This window comes from Cyrtonyx montezumae, unplaced genomic scaffold (genome assembly GCF_038088225.1).
Source record: "Cyrtonyx montezumae isolate F1298 unplaced genomic scaffold, pur_monq_1.0 scaffold_0, whole genome shotgun sequence".
NCBI classification, from domain to species: Eukaryota; Metazoa; Chordata; class Aves; order Galliformes; family Odontophoridae; genus Cyrtonyx; species Cyrtonyx montezumae.
The window spans coordinates 17,359,452-17,382,269 of NW_027071824.1; the positions used below are offsets into that span (position 1 = coordinate 17,359,452).

Sequence of the window (22,818 nt, forward strand, 5' to 3'; positions counted from 1 at the left end):
ATTCAGTATTTTTATCAGTTGCTTCTGCAACTAGCATTCGTCATCAGCACACAGCCCTGCTGGCCAGGAATGTAGAGAACCTGAGCTTTGCAAATGAGAAACCAAGAGTTGTTACTTTGAATTTGTCTTAAGCCTTCCAGAAGATGAGTCTTATTTGATACAAGTTAAATAGTACTTCCTTTCATGCCCTTTGGTCAAATAGTTGTTCTTCTGTGCCGGAGTGGACTAGGACACTGTTCCACACTGAAAGTGAGATTCATTTGTGTTTGTTTTATTTTTTTAAAGTAGGAGTAAAAGATACTCCTGAAACTGCTGGAATGTGTAGGAACAAAATGAGTGGTGTGGACTATGATGTGTAGGCATATTGATGGAGGCATTTGTTGTTTTAAAGTTTTGTGAAATGATGTGTATATATTTTTTGTTTATCTATCTATTTATTTATTTATTTTTGCTGTGGTTTTCAGAGGCATGCAGTAAATGATTTATCTACTGTACTGATCCCCTGTGCTGGCAGAGCTGTAGCGTAGTGAACTGACTGGAAAGCCTTAAGTTCTAGGCTGGCCTTGGATGCTTGACTCCAGATCCTCAGGAGGAGGGGTGAGTTAATGGAGGGGAATTTACTTGTATGTTTGAATGGTGCAGTATGACATTACCTCTCCTTCCTGGCCCACTTCTTTACAAGTTGTATGAGGGATAATTTGCCTTTCTCCTGATTTTTATAAAGATGCTGATAGGGAATAAATAAGTCTACTTGGATTTTTCTGTTTTTACACATCTTCAGAGTAGGCACAGATACCTAGTAAATTACAAGGATGATGAATTAACTCGAGGCATTTATTTTATACTGCAACTTTCAACTTGCCATGTTGGAGGCTGGCAGAAAGAACATTCTCTTGGATCAAGTCTGTGGCAAGACAGTTTTTTATTAAGAGGCAGTAAAAGAGCCATGGAAAAGCTGCTGGCATTCTGTCTACTTATTGTGAGCTCTGTTTTGCTTGTTTGGTTTTTTAACACCTGTGGCTCTATTTGGAAAGTAGAAGCAGCCTTCAAATATTTAAATTTTGCTGAAATCTGTAAAAGCAAAAGTCATGGTTTAGACAGAATGCTGGAATTTTTTAAATTTTTATTTAATTTAATTTAATTTTATTTTATTTTATTGTGATAGTCTTTTATTTTATTGTGGTAGATTTAGCAGCTAAATCTTGTTTCCAACTTGCTGGAATTATTTCTTTTGAGTTTTTACTAAAGCAACATAGGGGCTTTTGGGAGGGTTGTGTGTTTGTTTTAACTGGCTGTGTGAGTAGGAAAGTAATGTACCAACCAGTGTTATGTTACAAGTTTTATCAAATACATGTCTGTCTTACTGGTAGAAATTACAAGCAGCAGATTAAGATACAGGTCACTGCCACTTCTTAATTCTTGTCAAGAGAGGAAATAAATTCTTACCTAAGGGAAGCTGCACAAATATCTTAAATTTTCCCCATAAACACAGATAATTTGAATTTGCCTACTTTCTTAACTATTTTCTTAGACTGGTGAATCTCACGTGTTTTTTTTTGTTGGTGGTGGTAGTGGGTTTTTTTCTGAAATATCAGGGGAAAGTAATGATGGCAGAAGTAGGTTGGTTTGTTTCTTTAAATAGGCAACTGTCCACCAAGCCAGTACATCCCAAAGCATGCTAAAGTTATACTTTTGTGTAGGGACAGCTTTGGAGTTGCAAACTTACTTCATCTGTGACTAGAATGACGTGATCAAGAATGCCTGCTTAACATGTTGCAGTATAGACTTTTTTCCCCTGAAGAAATTCAAGAGAGACCACATGAGATAGGTTTTTCTGTGGGCACTTAATGTAACATTGTGTTGGTTTATTACTCTTTCAGAGTGTTACAGAAAGGCAAAGGTAGCTAAATCATTATCTGCGATAGAATTTGTCCCTCGTTTACCCCCTACGCAGAGTAAGTACAAGGATGGTATGTGCAGCCGTGCTGGGAATACAGAACATCCTGAAGAGAGATGCAAGTTTATAGTTGCTAGGCCACCTTTTCTGTTAACCAGTATGGATGTATTCTTGGCTGTAACCAACCTGAGCCAAGTAAAGCAGCTGCAGACTGTTACTTCATCTTAGAGCAGAAAACGAGGTTTCTTGCCTTAGTGTTAATTTCTGGGCTTTGATTTGTGATCCTACCACCACCTCTTAGGCTCTTCCTGCAGTGGGAAGGCTGAGTACTTTTAAGTTAGCGATTCTACTTAAGTTGCTGTAATAATTCCCAGAATGCTCCTACAACAACTGGGGATGCAGAGAGCTGAGCCATCAAAATTGAGTAGATGGTGGAGGATGTTTGAATAGCTACAGCAAATAAAGCTGTATCAGAGCTACTTCATGTTTTACCAATATGCTGACTGCAGAATATTCAGTTTACAGAAAGCAAAGCACACATATAAGTTATTGTTTTCAAGTCTTAATAAAATACTCTGAGAATCTGCTTTGTGAGGGAGCTTTAGCTGGCATCTAAGCAGAATAGTTGGGATACAACCCTGTTTAGTTTGACTAATGAATGTAGAATTTGAATGTTGAAGCAAAATACTTAGTAGCAGGAGTAGCTGTGAAGAGTAGTAAAGAAGTGCAGAAGCCTGGTAACAGTTACCTAATAAAGAAACAGTAGAGAGGATCCTCACATCAGGAAACACATTAGGCTATTCATCTTTTGTCAGATATGAGAACCAGAAATAAAAGAAAAATGCCAGATGATCAGATGAGAGGACTCAATATCTGTGTACCTTAAAGACAGGTGTCTAGAAGTGCCTGGTTTGCAGGAGAACAGGACAACAAAGTCCATTAGCAGAGCATTGTTGGTGACTGCATTTCCTCATAAAAACTGAAGGCTTATTGCAATTAAACCCATTTAATACGTTGCATTCCAAGGGCTTTTTACAGTTCGTGTCCTCTGGCAGTTTGTTTTACAGACTGTGTTACTTCATCAAGTTATAAGAGAGGTTTAAAACCAGTATATGTCGATTATGAGATACAAATTACAAAAATAATTCATACTTGTATTTTGTGCATTCAATGCAATGAATGAATGCAATGGATTCACTTTGGTTGCTGGGGGGAAATTCCATACCTGCATTTGCTACAGCACTTTGCATAATACACATTTGATGTATTTGGCATTTGGACAGGTGAGGACAACCTTCTTGAAGCTGGCTATAGTGTCTGTAGAAGAGAGATCACATCATTAAAGATACTAATATACCTGTATTATTCCTCTCAGGGTCAACTTTGTGTTTCAGAACTCAAGAAATAGATTAAACACTGTACCAAGACCAAAGCATCAAATACATAAATTCTGGTATCCTAGTTCTTACAAATCCTAGTGTGATACCTGCATTCACTGTACGTTCAACCATAACTATTTTCATTCTGTTATAAGCTTTCCAGACTATTTTAAGTGCTTGTGGGTTTAAAAAACTGTGAAACAGATGAGAAAAGGATCAGAAAGGCCTCAAACTTGGGAATGTAACAGCTGAACTCACCAGATGGTCAGAAATAAGGATTTTAGGATGAGCACTCAATTTGCTATATCAAGCCCATTATTCCCTTTTTTGGCTTTTGGTTAATTTCCACAGGAGCTATGAATATGTTATCTGGAGCTGCTGGGCTTCTGGAATCCTCTTCTGAGAAGGTGGGTGCACATTTGCATGCCTGGAATTATCTCCTTGCTTTGGTATGAGAGCACATTCTTTTCATTATTAAAATGGTAAACCATTGAGGATTTTCTGTATTCTTAAATGCTGAACATGGTGTCCGTGGGTCTGTCTGTAATGTAAGTTCTTTTGCCAGTGTCCAAGAAGACTGTTTATGTGTAGATGCTTTTTTCTCTTGTTTAAACAGTACTATTTTAAAGACAAACATTAAACATTTATGAAATAACACTGGACCCTGAGTGCTTTTTGTTTAAAAACTTTTCTCTAAAGAGAATGAACAGTGTGCTGGCTACTTCAGGATTTAGTAGTTGCAAGAGAAGGAGCTTGTTTCTGAAGCTTCCTGATTCACTGGGCTTTTCTTGCTCTTTAGCATCTCTTGGAAGATCTGCTCAAAGGAGGAAAAAAGGCTTTTTAAAACTACCTCAATACTTAATCTAAAGTCTTACTGTTATTATGCAACTCAGCAACCATGTTAAATTACTCATGCAGACTTTCCTCTGAACACATGAGAAAAAGTCATGTTAACCCTTTCCACAATTACTTCATCTGAGAGGGATACTGCTGTGTTTCACCAACAAAAATGTCCTAGCAGGACCTAAGATGTATGTAAAAGAACAAACACATCAGACAGCACGACTTTTGTGGATTTATCATAGTGGATGATTATCCTATAAAATAACATGTAACATTTCTTTACAGTGTACAGATATGCTCATCCTGTTTTATCTCTGTGATGAAAAAACGTAAACTAGTTTGCTGCAACTCTTCAGGGAAAGACAGCACTTCAGAAATAGTTGTATTCCCTTCACAAGCTCCACGTTTTGCTAATGTGATTCCTAGCAGAACTGCCTAGTAACATTTGCCCACCTGTATAATCTGAAGAATTTAATGGTGTAGTCTCTGCTTGCTGTTGCATTAATTTGCTGCTGCAGAGGCTGTTTTGTATACTAATTTTCATAATGTTGATATCCTTTATCTAGTAGAGGAGTAACATGAGGGTGGAGTCAAACACCCTGTCTAGAAGAGACTGCCATTACTTTTATCCCTTCCTTTAGTAACCAAAGCTGGAGAGCAGAAGAGATCTTGCTACTCTAGAAAATAAGTGGATGTTCTTGCTGATGGGTTTTTTGGGAACGTGCTATGCTATAACTAGTGAAAAAACTAACTGCCCCACAGGCTGCTTTTTAACCTGGCTTCTTACCTGCAGTAAGAAAAGCACTGGTTGGAGTTGCTGAATCTGGTGGCCTGGCAGAGGTGAATCTGCCTGTATCTCACCAGCAAGGATGAATTTCTATTCTTAGTTGACACACTCACACAGGATTGTGCCTGTGTATACAGACAGCCAGAAAACAGCACTTGTGCAAATGGAAACATCACCTACACCATCCCTTTCCAATCTCTGGCCGACTGGGATGAAGGTCCTTAGTGGAAAGCAGACGTGCTTTGGCCTTAAGATGCTCAGTTTATCCAGGATCTGGCCCCTGCATTCAGCCTCATGAAGAGGCTGAGCACAACCCTTGCATCCGTGAAGTTATCACAAGACTTCAGCTGCAGTGTTGAACTTGGGAGGAAACAGCGTGCCAAGTTCCAGTCACAGAATAGCTCAACGGAGCATCTGAGGTGAATGGGTAAAAGCAGGACATCTTTATAGACAAGTTTAACCCAGTAATGGTAAGGCAGCTTGCTGGGAGCCCTAGCTGTGTGAGTAGGTTGTCTGGAGTAGCCTACGGCTACTCTTTATCAACCGTTGTCTAAGTAGAAGCAAGTAAATAAATGTCCATATCGCTCCTTTCTCATTAAGTTGCTGGTCTCCAAGAGGCGTTTCCCCCCTCAATCAGTAGCTTGACCCACGTTTAATAGCAGAAGCAGTGATAGCGAGGAGTTCTGGCCCCTTGAGGCGCTGCAGCTCAGGAGGCGGCCTAGAGGAGGATGCTGGGAGTTGTGGTCTCCGCGGGGCTCCCGGCAGCGAGGAAGCGCTCTCTCGCTGAGGCTTTTTGTCCCTCGTGCCGCTCCGTCTCTCTCCTCCCGGCGCCGCTCGTCCCTGTGCATTCCAACGTGTGTTCCGCGGCTGCGAGGAGGGGGCCTTTATTTAGGGCTGTCCGCGTAGGAGCCTGAACAGAATCACGGTCTCCTAGGCTTCTCTCCTGCTTCCGCCCTACAAAAGCAGCCAAGCGCTTCCTCTCACACCCGCATCTCCTTTGGGCAGCGCGGTCTGACGCTGCAGGAGGGTGGACGACGCCGTGGAAGGAGGTAGCGCCGGTCAGGCTTATTTTGGGGCAGCCCTGAGGCTTACCGCCTGCCCGCCTCCCCCCCCTCCACCCTGACATGCCAACCCGGCAGTCGGCGGTGTAGCGGCGTGCGAGCAGTGTACGTTGGGCGGCGGCGCGAGCCGGGGTGGGGGGGTTGCTCACCTCGCTGTGGGGCGCGGCCGTTGTTCCTCAGAGCAGAGGGACCGGGACTAGGGCCGGGCGGTGAACGGGTCCGCTGCGGGTAACGGGGCGCTGAGTGCCGCTGTCGTGCCGTTGTCGCGCAGGTTTCCCTTAGCCGTTCCCCGCCACAGGATGGAGTTCGAGCTGCTGGAGAGTGACGTGCTGGAGTCACTGGAGGACCTGGGGTAGGTGCGGGGCCGCGGAGGCGCGGGGCTCGGGCCGAGCTGCCAGCCTTAGCAGCAGGCCGGGCGGAGAGGCGCGGGGCTGCAGCGGCGCGGGCGCTCCGGTGCTCTTCCCGCGGGTTGGGTTGTGGCGGTGGTACCGTCTCCTCAGTAACCTGGGTGCGAGGGAGGCCGGAGGTGGGGAACGGGGAAGTCGGGGGACAGGAAAACTCTCAGTTTTTGCGTTTTGGAAAAATAACGACGGCGACAACAACAAAAGCTGTTAATGACTTAGCGCTTTTTCTTTGCTCCTTCTTTTTTATTTTTATTTTATTTAACGAAGCATAGCACAGGAAACTTGTAATCTAAACCTCTTATTCCAGTGGAGTCAGCAAAGGAGGAGGGCGAGCAGACTGTGTCCTGCTGTAAGCTTGCACGTCTGAGCTGCTGGGAGCTCGAGGCAGTCGTGGCTTCAGTGCTGCTGGTACTGTGCAAACAGCTGTATTTACTCACATTGGCCATGTTCCCATAAATCACTTCGTTGGAGTGTGACTCGAGCTGCAAAGATTATGTTTCTAAGCTAAGTTAGTGATGATAGCTCCCCAGCTTGACAAATAGGCTTCTGTTTTGGCAGATACTGCAGTGACTGAAATATGGAAAGGTCCTTGCCATGGTGCACATGCCATGGTCAGCTGCCTTCTGCCGTATGCTTGAAAGAATATTACTGGCTTGAAGGAGCAAACAGACCTGACAAAATGACATAGTGCTACTAAGAGAACGTAGCTGTGGAGCATAGGCAGTTGTGGGAGCACAAATGGAAGTAAGAAGCTGCTCACAGGCACAAGTGTACCAATCAGATTGGTATCCAAAGAGCTGTGTACCTGAAATCATATAGTTAGTAGTAATTTTAAAGTTAAGATGTCAAAATCTATCTATCAAAATCTATCTATCAAAGGAGAAGACTAGGAAAAGTGGCCTTTAGCATAACAGATGTTTTAAATTCAAGTCCTGGTGAAGCAGAAGACTTGCCATCGCTTCATTTCTACTTGAATCAGTAACTTCATGTTTCTGTTGACTCATACATGCTCCCCTGTATGCCTGGGACAGGACTTAAACTTGCTTCAGTTAGTGTGTTGGAGGTGTCTGCCCTGTTGTGGTCAGGTAACCTGACACATTATATCCCTACTACAACTTCCCATCAGCTGCTAGTAGATTAACTCTGTCACTTGTTAAGCTGCTCTGTGGGGGGAAGTTATTTTTGAGTATAGCTCGTTCGTTGTGGTTGGATGCTAATAAGCTGTTATGATGAAGACAAACCCTTTATGTGTGACATTAAGTGCAACAACAAGGAGTGAAAGTAACAGTTAAATTTGCTCTTTGAGAGAGATTTTTCCCCTGAGATTTGACCACAGTTGACTGAACACACTAGGTTGCTGTGATATAATGGGTGACTTTACTCTGGAAGTTCAAAAGAATGATTTTGGTTGGTTATTCTTGCTCTTGGCCATTCATGTTTTGGGTGCAGTATATAAAAAAAGACCTGTGTATTTTCAACACACTCTGGTAAGCTCTGGATTTATGCTTCTTCCTGATTCATAGAGCTATCTTCTCCCTACTCTTCTCTCTCCTGCAGTAGGTTGTCACTACACAGGTGACCTCAAAACTGCATCTTCTGAAACAGATTCTCTAGAGTTGTGCTTTCTTACACTTACCTGATTCTACTTTATTTTGTTTATGCAAAAGAACTGTCTCCTGGTCATTTTTCTTGTACCCTTTTAAGAATATAACTCTTTCAAAGAGGGTATTTAGAATCACTTTGGTAAGATTTGTATCAAAGTCCTCCTTCCTTTAACACCATGTAGGAAGTGGTGAAAAAGAGGCACCAATCTAGTAGTGATAGTTCAACATACTATAAAGCAGTATTCAGGAATGGTATTTTAGAACTGCAGTTGCCATAGACAAGTATAACATCTCCAAGAACTGGAGACAAAGAAATTGCAGCTGTATGTGGTAGCCTGCTTCAGGATGAAACATTTGATTGTAATATCTTGTGACACACTCTCAGTGCCATTAGCTAATTTGCATGGACAGACTGGGCTTACTCAGACATTTACAGCTTAGTACAGGAATTTATCTTGCAGTTTTAGATGTTCAGCATTTTGTATCTGATGAGGGCGTAGCTCTCAATACCTATAGAGCATAACATAAATGTGCAACAGGACATCGGTCACAGTCAACTTTAATAAACTGAGCTTTTGTTTTGCTTGTCAGTTACAAAGGTCCATTGTTAGACGACGGAGCACTGGCTCAGGCAGTCTCTCGTGGTGCCAGTTCCCCTGAGTTCACCAAACTCTGTGCTTGGTTGGTATCTGAGTTACGGCTGTTCTGTAAACTAGAGGAAAACGTGCAAGCAACTAACAGTAAGTAGCCATAACTCTAGCACAAATGTGCATTTTGTGTGTACTCTTGCACCATGTATTTGGGTTCATAACTGCTAAATCTGATGTACCAGTGAGTACTGTCTACACACTGTTAGATTTTTGGTTGTTTTTCACCTCAAATTTCAGAGTCTCCTAACGAGCAGCCAGTAGAGGCTGAAGTAATAGCAAGGATCAAACAGTATTCTGGTAATAGGTCTGTTTAATGGTACAACTGTAGATGTTTCTTAAATTTGGGGAATAATTGGGATTTAAGGAAAAATTGGGTGTTTTTTATTAGATCATGAAAAGGCTTATTTCAAGCCTTCTGCTTGTAATTTGAATGTAAGAAATATTTACTATTCAAGGAAACATTCTCATGACTACAGCAGCTGCATCTTCATTTTACTGTTGGTTGCTATAACTCTGTACGTGCCGTGTATTTTTTCCCCTTTATGAAATACTCTCAGAAGAGGACTTGCAAGTGTTTCTTATTTTGGTGGAGGAAACAAACCCTCTTGTTCAAAACATGTTATTTTTGGTCAAGTAGTTATGACGTTCTGTGGATTAAATTGTTGTGATAACCTGTACTTCTGATTATCTAGCATATCAACTCCAAATGTGAGTTTGGTTTTCAATCTACTTGGTGCCCGAAGATTGCTGTCTTTTACCTCCACATGCTGTTTTCCTTTTTCCTCATTGTTTTTGACTTGTCCATCCCTTCTTCTGTGAGTGTAATTGACTCCCTATCGCTAACAACATAGCTTTTCACCTCCTGTAGTAGTATAAGTTTCCTCCCGCACATCTTGTGTAAAAAATACAGTTTGGTAGTATTCAAAACACCTATTCCAAGTTGTCAGCATTTTATTTGTCATATTATCAAGTCCTTCCTTCATTTTGTGTGACTTGAGTTTACCACGACAGTGTAACTTACAGTCTCTCTTCTGGGTTAAGCGTTGAGTGAAAGATGATTTTACAATACTGAGTAAATACTGATATTAATACACCAAGCCTCCAAATAGGTATTGCTGTGTCTTTGAGAAACCCAGAAAAAGCTTTTGGCCTCCATTGAAAGCAGCACTTTCATGTTAGAGAGCAACTGAAGCAAAGCATTATTACTTTAAAGAGTAAACTCGCTTTAATCATAGCCAGAGAAGTAAAGCTGTAAACGAACTATTATTTTTCTTCTAAGGTCCAAATGAAGCCGAAGAATTTCAGCTCGAAATGAGTGGGTTGTTGGCTGAAATGAACTGTCCGTACACGTCGTTAACATCAGGAGATGTGACAAAACGCCTTCTTAACCAAAAGAACTGTCTCTTGCTGCTTAGTAAGTTGAAATTGCAAGCAAATCTGGTTTTTGGGCAAGGCCTCATATTCTTACGCTTAGTGAGATGCTGTGACAAGGCTTTTTGTTTCCCATAGTGTATAAAAACAGCTACTTAAAATTACTGATTATTTTTTCCCTGTAATGTATGGTGTCAGAATTACACTTTTAGGTCCCATAAACTTACGAGTCACTCTGTAGCCAGTGCATGATGATATTTTTAGTGTTAACCCTTCTCGCATTCACTAGCAAAAAGCCTCTCCTACTTCTTAAAAGGTACTCTGATTTGGGAATTGTGAGACTTCTGCCAGCATTTAGCTACTGTGCTGTGTTCAGAAAGTACAGAAAAATGTCCACTAACATCAGATGCATCGTCGTTTTGGAGCCCCCATCAGGATGACTTGCAAGGTGCAATAGGATTTGCATTTTCCTGCACTCCCAACAGTTATCAAAATGGTTGTGTCAAAGATCCCAGCTCTAGTTGTTTTGATTGTCTCCCTTAATAAACACTCTCATTATTACTTCCTGCTGCTTCAGAAGAAATGAATGGCAGCAAGAGTGATGTCCTCCCATCGCTTTTTCATCCAGTGCATCTGGAAATTTGACTTGCTTTTATTCCTGTTCAGGAATTTTAAATGTGGAAGAAATAGTACTTAATAATTAATAATTTGGAAGAATTGTGTGATATTGATGTAAATTAAAATAATAAAATTACAGGTGTCAGAGTTGAGAATTTTAATACTAATTTAAATCTGGTCTTAAATTCAGCATTTGTTTTGTTTATTCAGTTCCTGATGATTCTTTAACTATTCAAAGCAGAAATATCATTCTACCTCCAGTTGAGATGTGGGGAATGAATTACAGTGTAGGTTCCTTTGCAGCAGCTGGAGAGGAATTGGCAGTAAGGCTTAAATCTGAATTTGATTTGATAATATGTTCAAAAAGATCAAGTGAAATGAGGTAATCATAGCATTTAAAACATTCTGTAGTTCAGACGCATCTGCCATTCTGCTTGTTCTCTGTGAGCTAAGCCATTCAGTAAATGTGGCTTGTGTGTGACCAGGCTTATCCCTGAGGTCTTCAGTGATGTACATGTTGGTAATATAAGGTCATGTTTAGAGGCTAAACTCTAACATTCCACCTAGCAGGAATACTTGGTTTACTGTTAAATGTGGACTTGAAATTGATGCCAAAATCTTTCTGCTTATAACATAATCCTAATACTTAAAACCTTCACATAGCTTCATTACCTGCATCAAACTAACTTATTAGGTGTCCTGTTTTGTGTGAGCTATAAACTCGTTCTTTTCTTTTTTTTTTATTTCAGAAAAAACTTATGCTGTGTGTGAATGTCAGGGTATTTTATATTAAAAAACAAAACAAAACACAAAAATGTGGGTAGCTTATGTCAGTTGAAAGGCAGAACAGTATTCCTACCAAAAACACCAGCTATACATAAGTAGATAGGACTGTCTTGGTGAGCAGCGTCACTAGAGCTCAGTGCAGTGCTGGAATATGCAAAAAGAAATTCCAGTTATGGAGGTAGTGAGCTAGCTTTATGTACTCACAAGTCTATTTTTCTTCTTTTTTTTACCACTGTAGTAACTAATTTTTCAATCCTTATTTTAAGAGCTAATTATTTAAACTGATGTTAAAGGCATCCAGTGTGATTTAAAACAAAAGTATTGTTAAATGTGTTTGTTTGTTTTTTAATTCAAACCATGAAATTGTGAAAACTACAGCTAAAGGCTGTGTGCTAGCTTTTTATTACTGTAACTTACGTCACAGTGCTGCAGTCACAGATGCAGACCTTGTTCAGAAATTGTGATTTTGCATAGAATGGTGTGGGTTGGAAGGGACCTTTTAAGACCATCTAGTTCCAACCTCTTCTACAGGCAGGGATGCCTCCCACTAGACCAGATTGCTCACAGCCCCATCCAGCCAGGCCTTGAATTCTTCCAGGGAAAGGGGCATCCACAGCCTCACTGGCAACCTGTTCCAGTGTCTCACCATCCTCTCAACAAAGAATTTCTTCCTGATGTCTAGTCTTCCAGTTTAAAACCATTTCCTCTCATCCTGATGCTGTTTTCTTTTTTCTTTTTTTGACAGTGAAGTTCAGATGTGATGATAGGCACTTACAGTTAGAGTGCATACGTGGCTCCCCAATATTATAGGGTTGACTTTATCGGTTGCTGTTTTCTTTTCTGGAATGGTAAACCTGAATTCTCAAGAGTACTTTAAAAAATGAGGTTGTTTTTCCACTCTGCATCTTTCCTGGGAAAAGTAGAAGAGGTTCATCCAACATTTTCTTTTCATTAACTCGTGTCCTTGTTTCATTTCCCAGAACCTCAAGCAGTGTTTGCATGTTTAGCTTGAAGTGCATGTCCTAGTCTCTCATCCTGCTTATTTTGTCATTCCTAGTCTCCTGTCCTTGCTGGGCAAAGCCTGAAGGAAAAGAGGTGTGCACTGAAATCTGAAATAATACGTGTCAGAGTTGTAGGGATTTTTTTTCCAGGCTTTAATTCATTGCAGTGAACTTTTTCCCTGTTTATGCATATTTAGCTCAGTGGTTGTTAGAAATATGAGCGTTGTGTGATACCAGAATTACAGCTTTAACTAAGCCATGCCATTTACACATGAATTGATTGTAAGCACTTGAGTTATCATTGGTTCTAAAATATTTTCCTTGGCTATATCTGATGCTGAAATCTAATTTTTCTTACCCCAGCATACCTCATCTCAGAACTGGAAGCTGCCAGAATGCTGTGTGTGAACGCCCCTCCTAAAAAAGCACAGGAAGGAGGTGGCAGTGAAGTCTTTCAGGAGCTAAAAGGCATATGTATTGCTTTAGGCATGTCCAAGCCTCCAGCCAACATAACGATGTTCCAGTTCTTCAGTGGAATTGAAAAAAAAGTAAGATCCAAAGGAACAAAACTAGAGTACTTACTATGCTGCTGTCTTAATGGAAAATAGTTCTGCTACCAAGGAGAGATTTGTCTCTCTTGAAATTCCAGTGTTTGAATCGTGATGGTTTACTGGGTATGCCAAGAGTCAGAATTTGGAAAATGAGTTTAAAGGCTTTTTCCATGCCAAGGCACGGGTTCAGGGACTGCTGCTATCATTGCCTTAAAGGGTGAGGTGTTTCTTACTCTGCTCTAGGTTTTAATGTCATCACCTGTTGTAGGAGACATAGGAAATGCTGAGCTTAGGCCTCGGGAAGAATGTTAAGGAGAAATCTATTTCAAGAAAGAGACATAAGAGCAAACTTCTACAGGAACCTCCTGTTAAAAATGTTTAGATTAAAAGATGTTGTAACTAAAGTCAAGTTTACTCCTTTTCCCTGAGGCTTTATCAGTTCTTGTGGTTTCATTTTTGTTTCTTTACATGTATGTGTTCTCCAGATTGCTCTTTGTTTTATTGAAGTTTTCCTTTTGTTCAAGCAATTCTTATAAAGCAGAAAAATGAAGTGCAATAGACTGTTCAGTGTACAGACGCATAGTTTTTCTTTTGCAGGGGAAAAAAAAGCAAAGAACCTTTGTGAACTTTAAAGAACAGATGTGTTTATGTAGCTCCACAAAGTACTCTGAGTGACTAACCCTTTAGTTGCAATGTGCTTCATCAAATTTAAGCAGCTGGAACAAGTGTTCTATTTGTTGTTCCCAGCCCCTCTCAAAACAAACAGACAAAAAAACCAACCTGTTTGGTGTGACCTGTTAAAGAGGGGAATGATGCTTTTTCCATCAATCTAGGAAGCAGTTTTTTTCTGGTTTTGGTATTGTCAAGGGCATTTGACATATGTGTAAGAAATATGTCTCTGTTTTCAGTAAAATGTAGAAAATATTCATAAAAATGAATAGCGTTGGCAAGCTGTGGTGAAAGACAGTGTAAAAACACAAAACATAAAGTGGATCAGGATCTTTTTAATCTAATGTTTTGTTTTACCCTCTCATTGACTGCCTTGTACATTGTCTTGCTTTAAAGTCGATCTTGCATACACCTTGCAAAATCATTAAAGCTACATTAATGTTATCTTGTTGATTTTTATCCAAAATTTCTATTATTCAAACTGAGCAATCCTTACAGTTTAATAAAGTAAAAAAAGTAACTTACAGATCAGGTTCTGAGCAACCTTATCTAGCCCTGTTTATTGCAGGGGAGTTGGACTAGGTGACCTTTAAGGATCCCTTCCAACTCAAAAGATTCTATGATTCTGTAATTTTTCAGAAATACTGTACAGCTTTCAGTTCAAACATGTCAGGTGTTGGTAGTGTTTGAGGAGGAAGTAAAATTGTCTAATTAATGAAAGACATCTAATTTTGCAAATAACAATATATTGCAAAGTTGAGAAAAATGTGGTAACTTAGTCGAGTAAAATTTTCACTTTAAGCAGATAGCTACAGCAAGAAATCACCCACTAGTTTACTTGTTTTTAATAAGTGAGCCTTGCAGTGGCAATACTCTGAACTGGAGTATAAAAATCGAGCTGTGTTTTTCTTTGTGTTTGTGGTTTGGTTTGGGATAGCATCTTTGTATAATTGACTTGTTGTTAATGATCCACCCACAGATCTGCTATTCTGTTTAAAATCTTTGTTTAATGAGTGAGACTCAACACCTGTTGGAAGACACAACGTGTGTTAAATTAACTGCTAGAATGAGCAGCTGTAGAGGTTGAGAAACGTGGTTTGCAGTAGTGGAAAAGTGAAGCTTCATAATTCCAACGTACTTTGATCCAAGTCTTTTTCCTTGCTACTCCATTTTTCTCCCCACAAAGTCCTTAGGTTACCTTTTCCATCTCAAAACTTCTAATAGTTTAACCCTTAAGTCTAAACCTTTTTGATACAAGCTTTTCTGGTTTTTTTTTCCTAAATTAAAAGGATGACAGAATCTATATTTAAGGGGAGCTGTAGCTCATGGGAACTTATTATTTTTAAGTGTAGATCTCTCTGTAAATCTCTCTCTTAATTTTTAGATAATTCTAGCCATGTCTACCAGAAATACTAAAATATCATTGCTTTTCAAAATAAGTGTATTTTGTTCTTTGTTGTGAAGAAAACAACTTGATATTAGAGGCTGCTTTGTTATGTCTGTGACCATTTAATAGTCTTCTGCTGTAAGCTGAATCTTGAAAAGTTATTTTTTTGGCAGTACTTATATTTTGGTATGTCTCCTGACAGCTGAAAGAAACCCTAGCGAAGGTTCCACCTAATCATGTTGGAAAACCTCTTCTGAAGAAACAGCTGGGGCCAGCTCACTGGGTAAGCAGCTGCAGGTGTTAGAGCCTGTTTCTGTTGTTCACATATATAAAGACAAAAAGACAAGTTTTTGCAGTATTTTAAAATGTACGCTGATACAGTAAATCTCAACAACTGCTGAAAGATCTTTCTTGAGCTCATGAATCTGTATGATCAGACACATACGGATGTTTTCCAAACCAAAGGAGAAAACTACTATTTATAGTGGGGTTCTCTGCTGAGTTGTGTGCTTGTGCCTTCCTCTCCTGCTGCTTTCTAGTGCAGGATGATGAAGCTTTGCTAAAATTATATAATGCTCCTTTCTGTATATTCTTTCTAGCTAACCTGTGGGTCCTCCTCTCATTTCTTCCTCTCTTTCTGTGCTGTAGAGTAGTCTTCTTCCTTTGTAGCTTCTTCCCCATGAAGCAGTGGCTGTGCAGGTGGAAGCTGAGAAAGGCTGTACACTCAGGTGGCAGAACCATGATCATCTCCAGTCAGGACTTGGTTGTGTCACCTGCTGCTCTAGAAGGATGTTGCCTTGGTGTAGTGGTGCTGCTGAACAGCACAAAGCTGTGACAGGAATCTGAATCTCTTTTGAGTTTCTTTCTTGAAGACTTGATTACTTTGTTTCCAGCAGCCTGTGTCCTTGAATTCTTGTATTGTCTGGGCTGAAAGTGGGTGCCCGCCAGTTCCCTCCAGATGGGCTTCAGTCTGTACACAAATAATTTTCTTACTGGTATACATCTCAACTGTTGCTCTGACTCTAGAGCACTGTGTGGTACCATGTGTATTTCTCATGGTGGTGTCTACCTGTAGGGCGCTTGTCATCGTTGTCATGTCTGTATGCAGATTTTGTTTTAATCAAGATCCTGTTATGGTACTTTACTTACTTTTAGTACTCTATCTTTGGCCTTAAGCTTACTTCTTTTTAAGCAGGCAAGGACACTTTGGGCCCTAGGATTTAGATTGTCCTTGCATCTCCTTCAGTTTGCTGCGTCTAGTCTTTTCTCACTTTTTGCTTCTCTGTTCTGGGAGTATTGAGAAACGCATCAACAGTGTGCAGCTTTGTGTCCCGTATGAGCAACAAACAGCTGTGCCTATTAGGTATAGTACAAGGCTGAATATGGAGGTGGCAGCCTTTGAAGCCTTTGGGAAAAGTGTGTCAGCAGACATAGCTTACGTGGATCCATTTGACAAGATAGTTGATTGCAGACTTAAGCCCTGATTAATATTGCTGTATGTCTGGTTCTCTTCTGTCCATGTAATTTATTGTCTGATGTAAAAATGTTTTATCTCTAATCTATAGACTATATTTGCAAATTTTTGTTTCAGGAAAAAATTGAAGCAATTAATCAAGCCATAGTCAATGAATATGAAGTCCGAAGAAAACTGTTAGTCAAACGTTTGGATGTTACCGTGCAGTCCTTTGGCTGGTCAGATAGAGCTAAGGTACAGATAACTTGCTGTGAAGTCCTGGTTTATCATAATTCTTCAGTATCCCTGAAAATATGCTTCATTGCTTTGAGCAAGAGATAACCAGAGGAGTTACTGATTTGTTGAATTTAAAAGCAGCATATGAGATGAGAAGATGGACCATGTGTAACATACAGGAAGGCCAGGAAGTGCAGTTACTATAGTACTGACTGCTAGAAAAATAGTTAAAAGGATTACCAATGCAGCCATTGGCATTGAGTACTTCGGTGTGAACCTGTAAGGGCTGTCTGTGTGACAGTGTAACATTTTCTCTTGATGACACTTTAGTTTTGTGCTGTCTCCAGTGATCAGATTTCCTGAGAGTGCATCTGCAAGCGCAGCTCAGCAGATGTCCACATGAAAAGCTCCTAAGGCACTTCTTGTACTTATACCTCATAGACAGGGTAATATTTTATGTGCCACTCTTGTATTTGAACTGTGCAACTGGCTGTGATACGAGCTGTGTTTTCACTTCAGTAATATGATTATTCTTTTAAAAATAATTACATGCTTTCCCCATTTCCTGTATTTTATAGCTTTAAAAAAGAACAAATGTATAAAATGTGTCAGGATCTTAAAAATGATATGTAACGTTTATTTTCTAGGGCTAAACCGAATCTGTTAACACACTGCTAGCAGTTTTGAAACTGAGGTGTGTTATTAGTCATAAGCTGTGACATATGAAGTGTCAAATGTTTTACTTTGGTATATGATGTATTCAAAAGGAGCTGCTTTTTAATTGTAAAATGTGAACTGTCAGGTAATGAAGTTAATGTTTTCCTTCATTTTAAATAAACTTTGTTCAGTTTGTAATGTAAAAGTACAAACTCCTGGTTCTAAAAACTCTGGAGTCACTTGGAAATGCATACCTCCCATCTTATCAGTTCCCGTTTTCTGCTTTTAGATGAAAAATAGGATTTTAGGTTTTTAAAACTTGTCCTTGAACTCTTGCCCTGTTGAGAAATTGTTGGAAAATCTCCCTTGCCTGTTCCCACTGCTGTCATTTGAGGTCCAGCTGTCTCTGCAACCATACTGACTGAGTATGGATTGCTGTCTGTTTTATCTGAACTACATCTTTATTATGCTCTAACCATACAGATGTAACTAGCACATTGACTCATACAGATTCCAGTTACCTGTATCAACTGGATAATTGTGCTTTAGGGTATTTGAAATATCAATACTGTAAAGCAGTAGAGGAAGAGAGATTGATAGCAAAGTGAATTTAAGTCTTAAGATCCAATTTCTAGCATAGGCTGTAGTGTATGCAAGACAAAGAACTGAACTGAGACAAGTAGGGGAGATATTTAGTTATGCCAGTACCTCTCAGTGGATTGATTCTGTGATGGTGCTGATTGGAAGAAAGTCTCCAAGAGTGATTGCAGCCTTTCTCTAGTGATGCAGGGCTGGGGACTTGGTGATACTAGTGTAAATGGGATAGATGTGGGGTAGAGATTTATGCAGGCGTAGGAGGAAGGCTTGACATGGGTTCCAAATTCGTTCTGCTTTTGGTACCACGTCAGTGATAATTTATTTAACTATATGACACACCTGTCCTGTGTTTGCCTGAGAAATAAGTCTGCACATACTTGGTTGCTGTTAAGACTGTCAGAAAATCCGTGTCCTGTCACTGGAGTTAGAATAATGTTTCCTCTATTATGTAAGAAATTAATTTGACAAATGTTAACTTTGTTGTGGTGATTCTTGGCTACGAAGTGATGGTTACTGCTTTTGCATTCACGTATATATATTTTTATTATTATTTGCAGTGACCTCTTGTTCCTCGGTGTTGATTATTCCGCGGGATTGCTTTCCTATGGCTTTAGCTGACTGAGTTTTGTTTTTCTTTTCTTCAACAGAGTCAGACAGAAAAACTGGCTAAAGTCTACCAGCCAAAACGTGCCCTCTTATCCACTAAGTGCACTATTTCTGTTGCAAATCTCTTGGCAGCTCGGCAAGATCTGTCAAAAATTATGAGAACGAGCAGTGGGTCCATCCGAGAGAAGACTGCATGTGCCATTAATAAGGTACCTTTGGTGACAAGTAGCTAGTATCACTTTTTCCATTATGAATATTAAAGTAACTTGAATGCAGTAATAAGTCCTACTTTTTTTGTGACTTTAAATAGAAGTTGGGAATTGGGGATAAGAAACCTGGTGTCTGTGTACTCTAAATTATGCATCAGTGTGTTATAAGGAACTGCAGTTTTACTTGTTGAGGTTTAGAGGAAAAATACCTGAAACATATTTGATTATTTTCAGCGGCAGTTGCCTGCTCTATCTTATCAGCATTACTGATGTCCTTGCACTGCTGCTACCAAATTCTGTCATAATATCTAAAGTAACACCTACATAGTAACTTTCAGTCCTGTATAAATAGAATCTACTAAAATCTTTTGTTACAGGTCAGATTCCCCTCTGCACACAAATGAGAGATTCTAATCAGGTGTACTGTTAATAATGATATAATAGAAATATGATTTTTGACCAAACAGTTTCCCATGTTTCAAGAGTTAAGTTTTTACAGGCTTACGAAAGTACATGTACTGAACTTGAAGATCAGGAGCAGTGTTCAGAAATGTACTTTTGAAATGGTGCGTTCACACACACTTTTCTCCATTCTGTAGTTCAGGTAATGTTCTAATTCATTTAGAATGCTACAGTGGTGTAATTTTAACCTCCCACTCCAAATAATTTTTGCACCTTTTTAGTGTAGTTGGGGTGTAAAACTTGAAATGGGAAGACAGATGGTATTTATCATCGGATTTTACATGTGCTTTACTAGGAATGTAGCACTGCCCTGCTGCTGATTTGTACTCTAACTTATCTCCAGTATCAATATTAAACGTCACCTGCTTCTGTGAGATTTTACAACTCCTAAAGCAGTTCTCCTTTTCCCTTTGCAGGTGCTAATGGGCAGAGTGCCTGACAGAGGAGGAAGGCCCAATGAAATTGAACCACCACCTCCTGAGATGCCACCCTGGCAGAAAAGACCAGAGGCTGGTCCACAACAGAGTGGTGGCCGAGGAGGAAGAGGTGGCTACGAATCCTCATACGGAGGGCGAGGAGGTTACGACCATGGGGGTCATAGCCATGGTGGTCATGACCGAGGAGGAAGAGGAGGCTATGATTCATCGTACGGAGGACGAGGAGGTCATGATCAAGGAGGCCATGATCGAGGAGGGCGAGGAGGACGTGGTGGTTATGATCATGGTGGCAGAGGAGGTGGAAGAGGAAACAAACTCCAAGGAGGGTGGACAGATGGCGGAGGTGGTGGCTACCAGGATGGCAACTACAGGGATGGCAACTACAGAGATGCAGGTTTTCAGACGGGTGGCTACCATGGTGGTGGTGGCGGTGGCTACCAAGGAGGAGGCTATGGTGGCTATCAGTCATCTTCATACGCAGGCAGTGGCTACCAAGGGGGTGGTGGCTACCAGCAGGACAACAGATACCAAGATGGTGGGTCCCACAGTGACCGAGGGGGTGGGCGTGGAGGAGGGAGGGGTGGCCGTGGCGGTCGTGGTGGCCGTGGAGGTCAGGGAGGCGGCTGGGGAGGCAGAGGCGGACAGAATTTTAATCAAGGTGGGCAGTTTGAGCAACACTTCCAGCATGGAGGCTATCAGTATAATCAGTCTGGTTTTGGACAAGGAAGGCATTTCACGAGCTGAGGCTGCTAAAAATTTTTGCTTCAGCAGAGCTCAAATAATAGAAACCTGCTTTCAGAGTCCTGGCTTATAATCACTTTTGAATTAGTACAGGTTTGTACATGTCAGGCAGAATCTTTTGGGGTGGGATGTTTTGTATTGAACTAAGTACAGCATTCTGTAGACTTTCGTCTCTTTTCCCCCCAACCTGCCTGAATTGAATACGTTGTACCTACTCACTGCACTTCACTTATTCATAAAAGTAATAGGCTTTTTTGATGTTGGACTGACATCTGCTCAGAACACACTGATTCCAAAACTACCCGCTGTGTTTTCTTTGATACACTGAATCAAGAAACATGAAGACCAGTCTAGTCAAAATCACATGTTGCAATATACAATGGAATTTCTGCATTCCCCAACCGTTGTTCAGTTAGGTATGATGTAAAATCAGTGCTGAATATTGCTTTTGGATTGCTGTTCTGTTTTAGTCAGTTACACATGCATGGAGGCCCACACAGGAACTTCCCTCCAGCAGACAGGTTTGTTGTCTATTATGTGAGCTCTGCTGTAGATGCCATGTTTGGTAGCCTTATTTTCCATTAAATGAAGTTTTTCCCACTTGCTCAAGTCTGAAGACTTAACACCGCCAAAATCTGCAAAGATCATTTAAAACCAAGCTGAATTGTGAACTGATAGTGTACATAGGCCTGTAGTTAGGTGTAGCAATTCAAACTGACCTGCATCCATCCAAAACAAGTTGCTCCTCCTACAAACTTAATTTTTACTTGAAATCAGCTAGAAAAAACATGACAAACTGAAATCTATTTTGTTTGCAAGTTAGTACCACTGGCTCAGCAGATCTAGGGCAATTTGTTTTGGGGGTTGTCATTTTAATGAAATGCACTACGGCCTGGGAAGTTTAGTTCCTGCCTGGAGGAAGCCCTTTTATTATTGCTGCAGAAAACAAAGCCTGGCTGAGATTGATATTCTAATGTGTTGGGTTTTTTGGTTTTTTTTGTTTTTTTGGTTTTTCCCTTTACTGAAAGCTACATAATGCTTCTTGCTGGGTTTTTTGTGTACATAAACATTGTCAAGCTGTGAAAGAAAATGGCTGAAGGTTTGCTGTTGTATAAAAGGTGAGCAATAAAAGTATCTGTATGTTCCCCTTTGCTTTGTTTTCTTTTCCTTCTGGTAATGAGTAAAAAAGCAGTTTCTACAGTAACTGGGAACTCTTAGGTGTTTCTGACTGCTCCATCAATTTTTTTGTTTTGATCTCTTAGATGGTCTAATCATCTCAGATGTACTGTGCGTTTTGCCTCCTTAAGAGCATGCAGAACGGGAGTGAATGGGAGGAATGGAACTTCATAGTTTTGGGTTTGTCTTGTTCCTCCTCTGATTTAGTGTTGCAGCAGTCTCTGTCTGAGATCTCCATGTGAAGTTAAGCTTGTCGTCATCGGTCTCCCAGGCTGTGGCTCCTTCATGCCGTGTGAATGTTATGCTTCTGGGAGCTCTACTGCTGCTGTCCAGGCCTGTGGGAGGATAAGGATCTTGCCTGGGTAGCTGTACTAGAGGCTGTCCTGATGGCAACCCGTGGGCTACTTGAAATACTCAGACGGCTGAGTTCAAATGGATGCAGATAGATGTTCCTTGGATTACAGAAATAACATGAGCATTTGAGGAGAGTGTGTAACACTGGCCTTGCTGATCCTGTAAGAAAAAAAGCTGATAAAATGTTTAGAATTGCTCTCTCTGTTTCCTGACCAATCTGAAAATGTTTATTCGAACCACTAGGTGCTGCTAGTGATTCACAAACTGGAAGCGAAGCTCTCTAAATGCTCTTGGGAATCTCTGGTAACATCCATCGCAGACTTTTTAATGCTTCAAACAGATCTTACGAGGCTGACAAGAAAAAAGTTTACATATTGAACCCATGTCATTGGGATCACTGAAATAGATTGATCTCAGTGTAATTACAGTTAAAAATCATAAACTTCATCAAAAATGAATGTTACTTCACAAAGGTGTTGATTTCTTGCAGCAGGATGCTACAGATAACGCATCTCCATTGAGTAATAATACCTTGTTGTGAACATTAGCTGATGACTAGTTGGATTCATGTAAAAATAATCAGGGTGGGTTTTTTTGTTTGTTTGGTTTTTTTTAAGGAATTGGGATTCTTGCAACTAGGGCAGTCTTGGACTGATAAAGGTAGATTGACAGAGGTAAAGAGCCTTTGTCTGGGAATGTGATGGCTTCAAGTTGACAGATTCTGCTTTTTCTCACACAGCTCCTCATGTAAGGAAACCGATGTTCACTACCAATGCGTTGAAGAGCTGCAAACTTATATCTAGCAAGAGTGAATCCAGCAGGCTCATTAGAGAGCCTCTGGTTGAGTTGCAGCACCTTCCGAGATCTTCCAGCAGTGGACC

General features: G+C 40.5%; 1 protein-coding gene across 1 annotated transcript; it reads left to right on the forward strand.

The window, feature by feature from the left end:
- The first annotated feature begins 6,091 nt into the window (after positions 1–6,091).
- FAM98A (family with sequence similarity 98 member A) lies at positions 6,092–21,552 on the forward strand. The gene is made up of 8 exons (XM_065729108.1): positions 6,092–6,319; positions 8,567–8,715; positions 9,905–10,039; positions 12,765–12,949; positions 15,211–15,291; positions 16,600–16,716; positions 18,600–18,767; positions 19,646–21,552. Exons 1-8 carry the CDS (start codon positions 6,267–6,269, stop codon positions 20,408–20,410), a joined length of 1,653 nt encoding a protein of 550 aa, XP_065585180.1. The 5' UTR covers positions 6,092–6,266; the 3' UTR covers positions 20,411–21,552.
- The last annotated feature ends 1,266 nt before the right edge of the window (positions 21,553–22,818 follow it).

Bases quoted from the DNA above. Each gene is read 5' to 3' on its own strand.
- FAM98A (XM_065729108.1), top strand. From the start codon at position 6,267: ATGGAGTTCGAGCTGCTGGAGAGTGACGTGCTGGAGTCACTGGAGGAC. The intron at 8,716-9,904 runs GTAAGTAGCCAT...TTTTCTTCTAAG, and splicing joins AAACGTGCAAGCAACTAACA to GTCCAAATGAAGCCGAAGAA. The intron at 18,768-19,645 runs GTACCTTTGGTG...TTCCCTTTGCAG, and splicing joins CTGCATGTGCCATTAATAAG to GTGCTAATGGGCAGAGTGCC.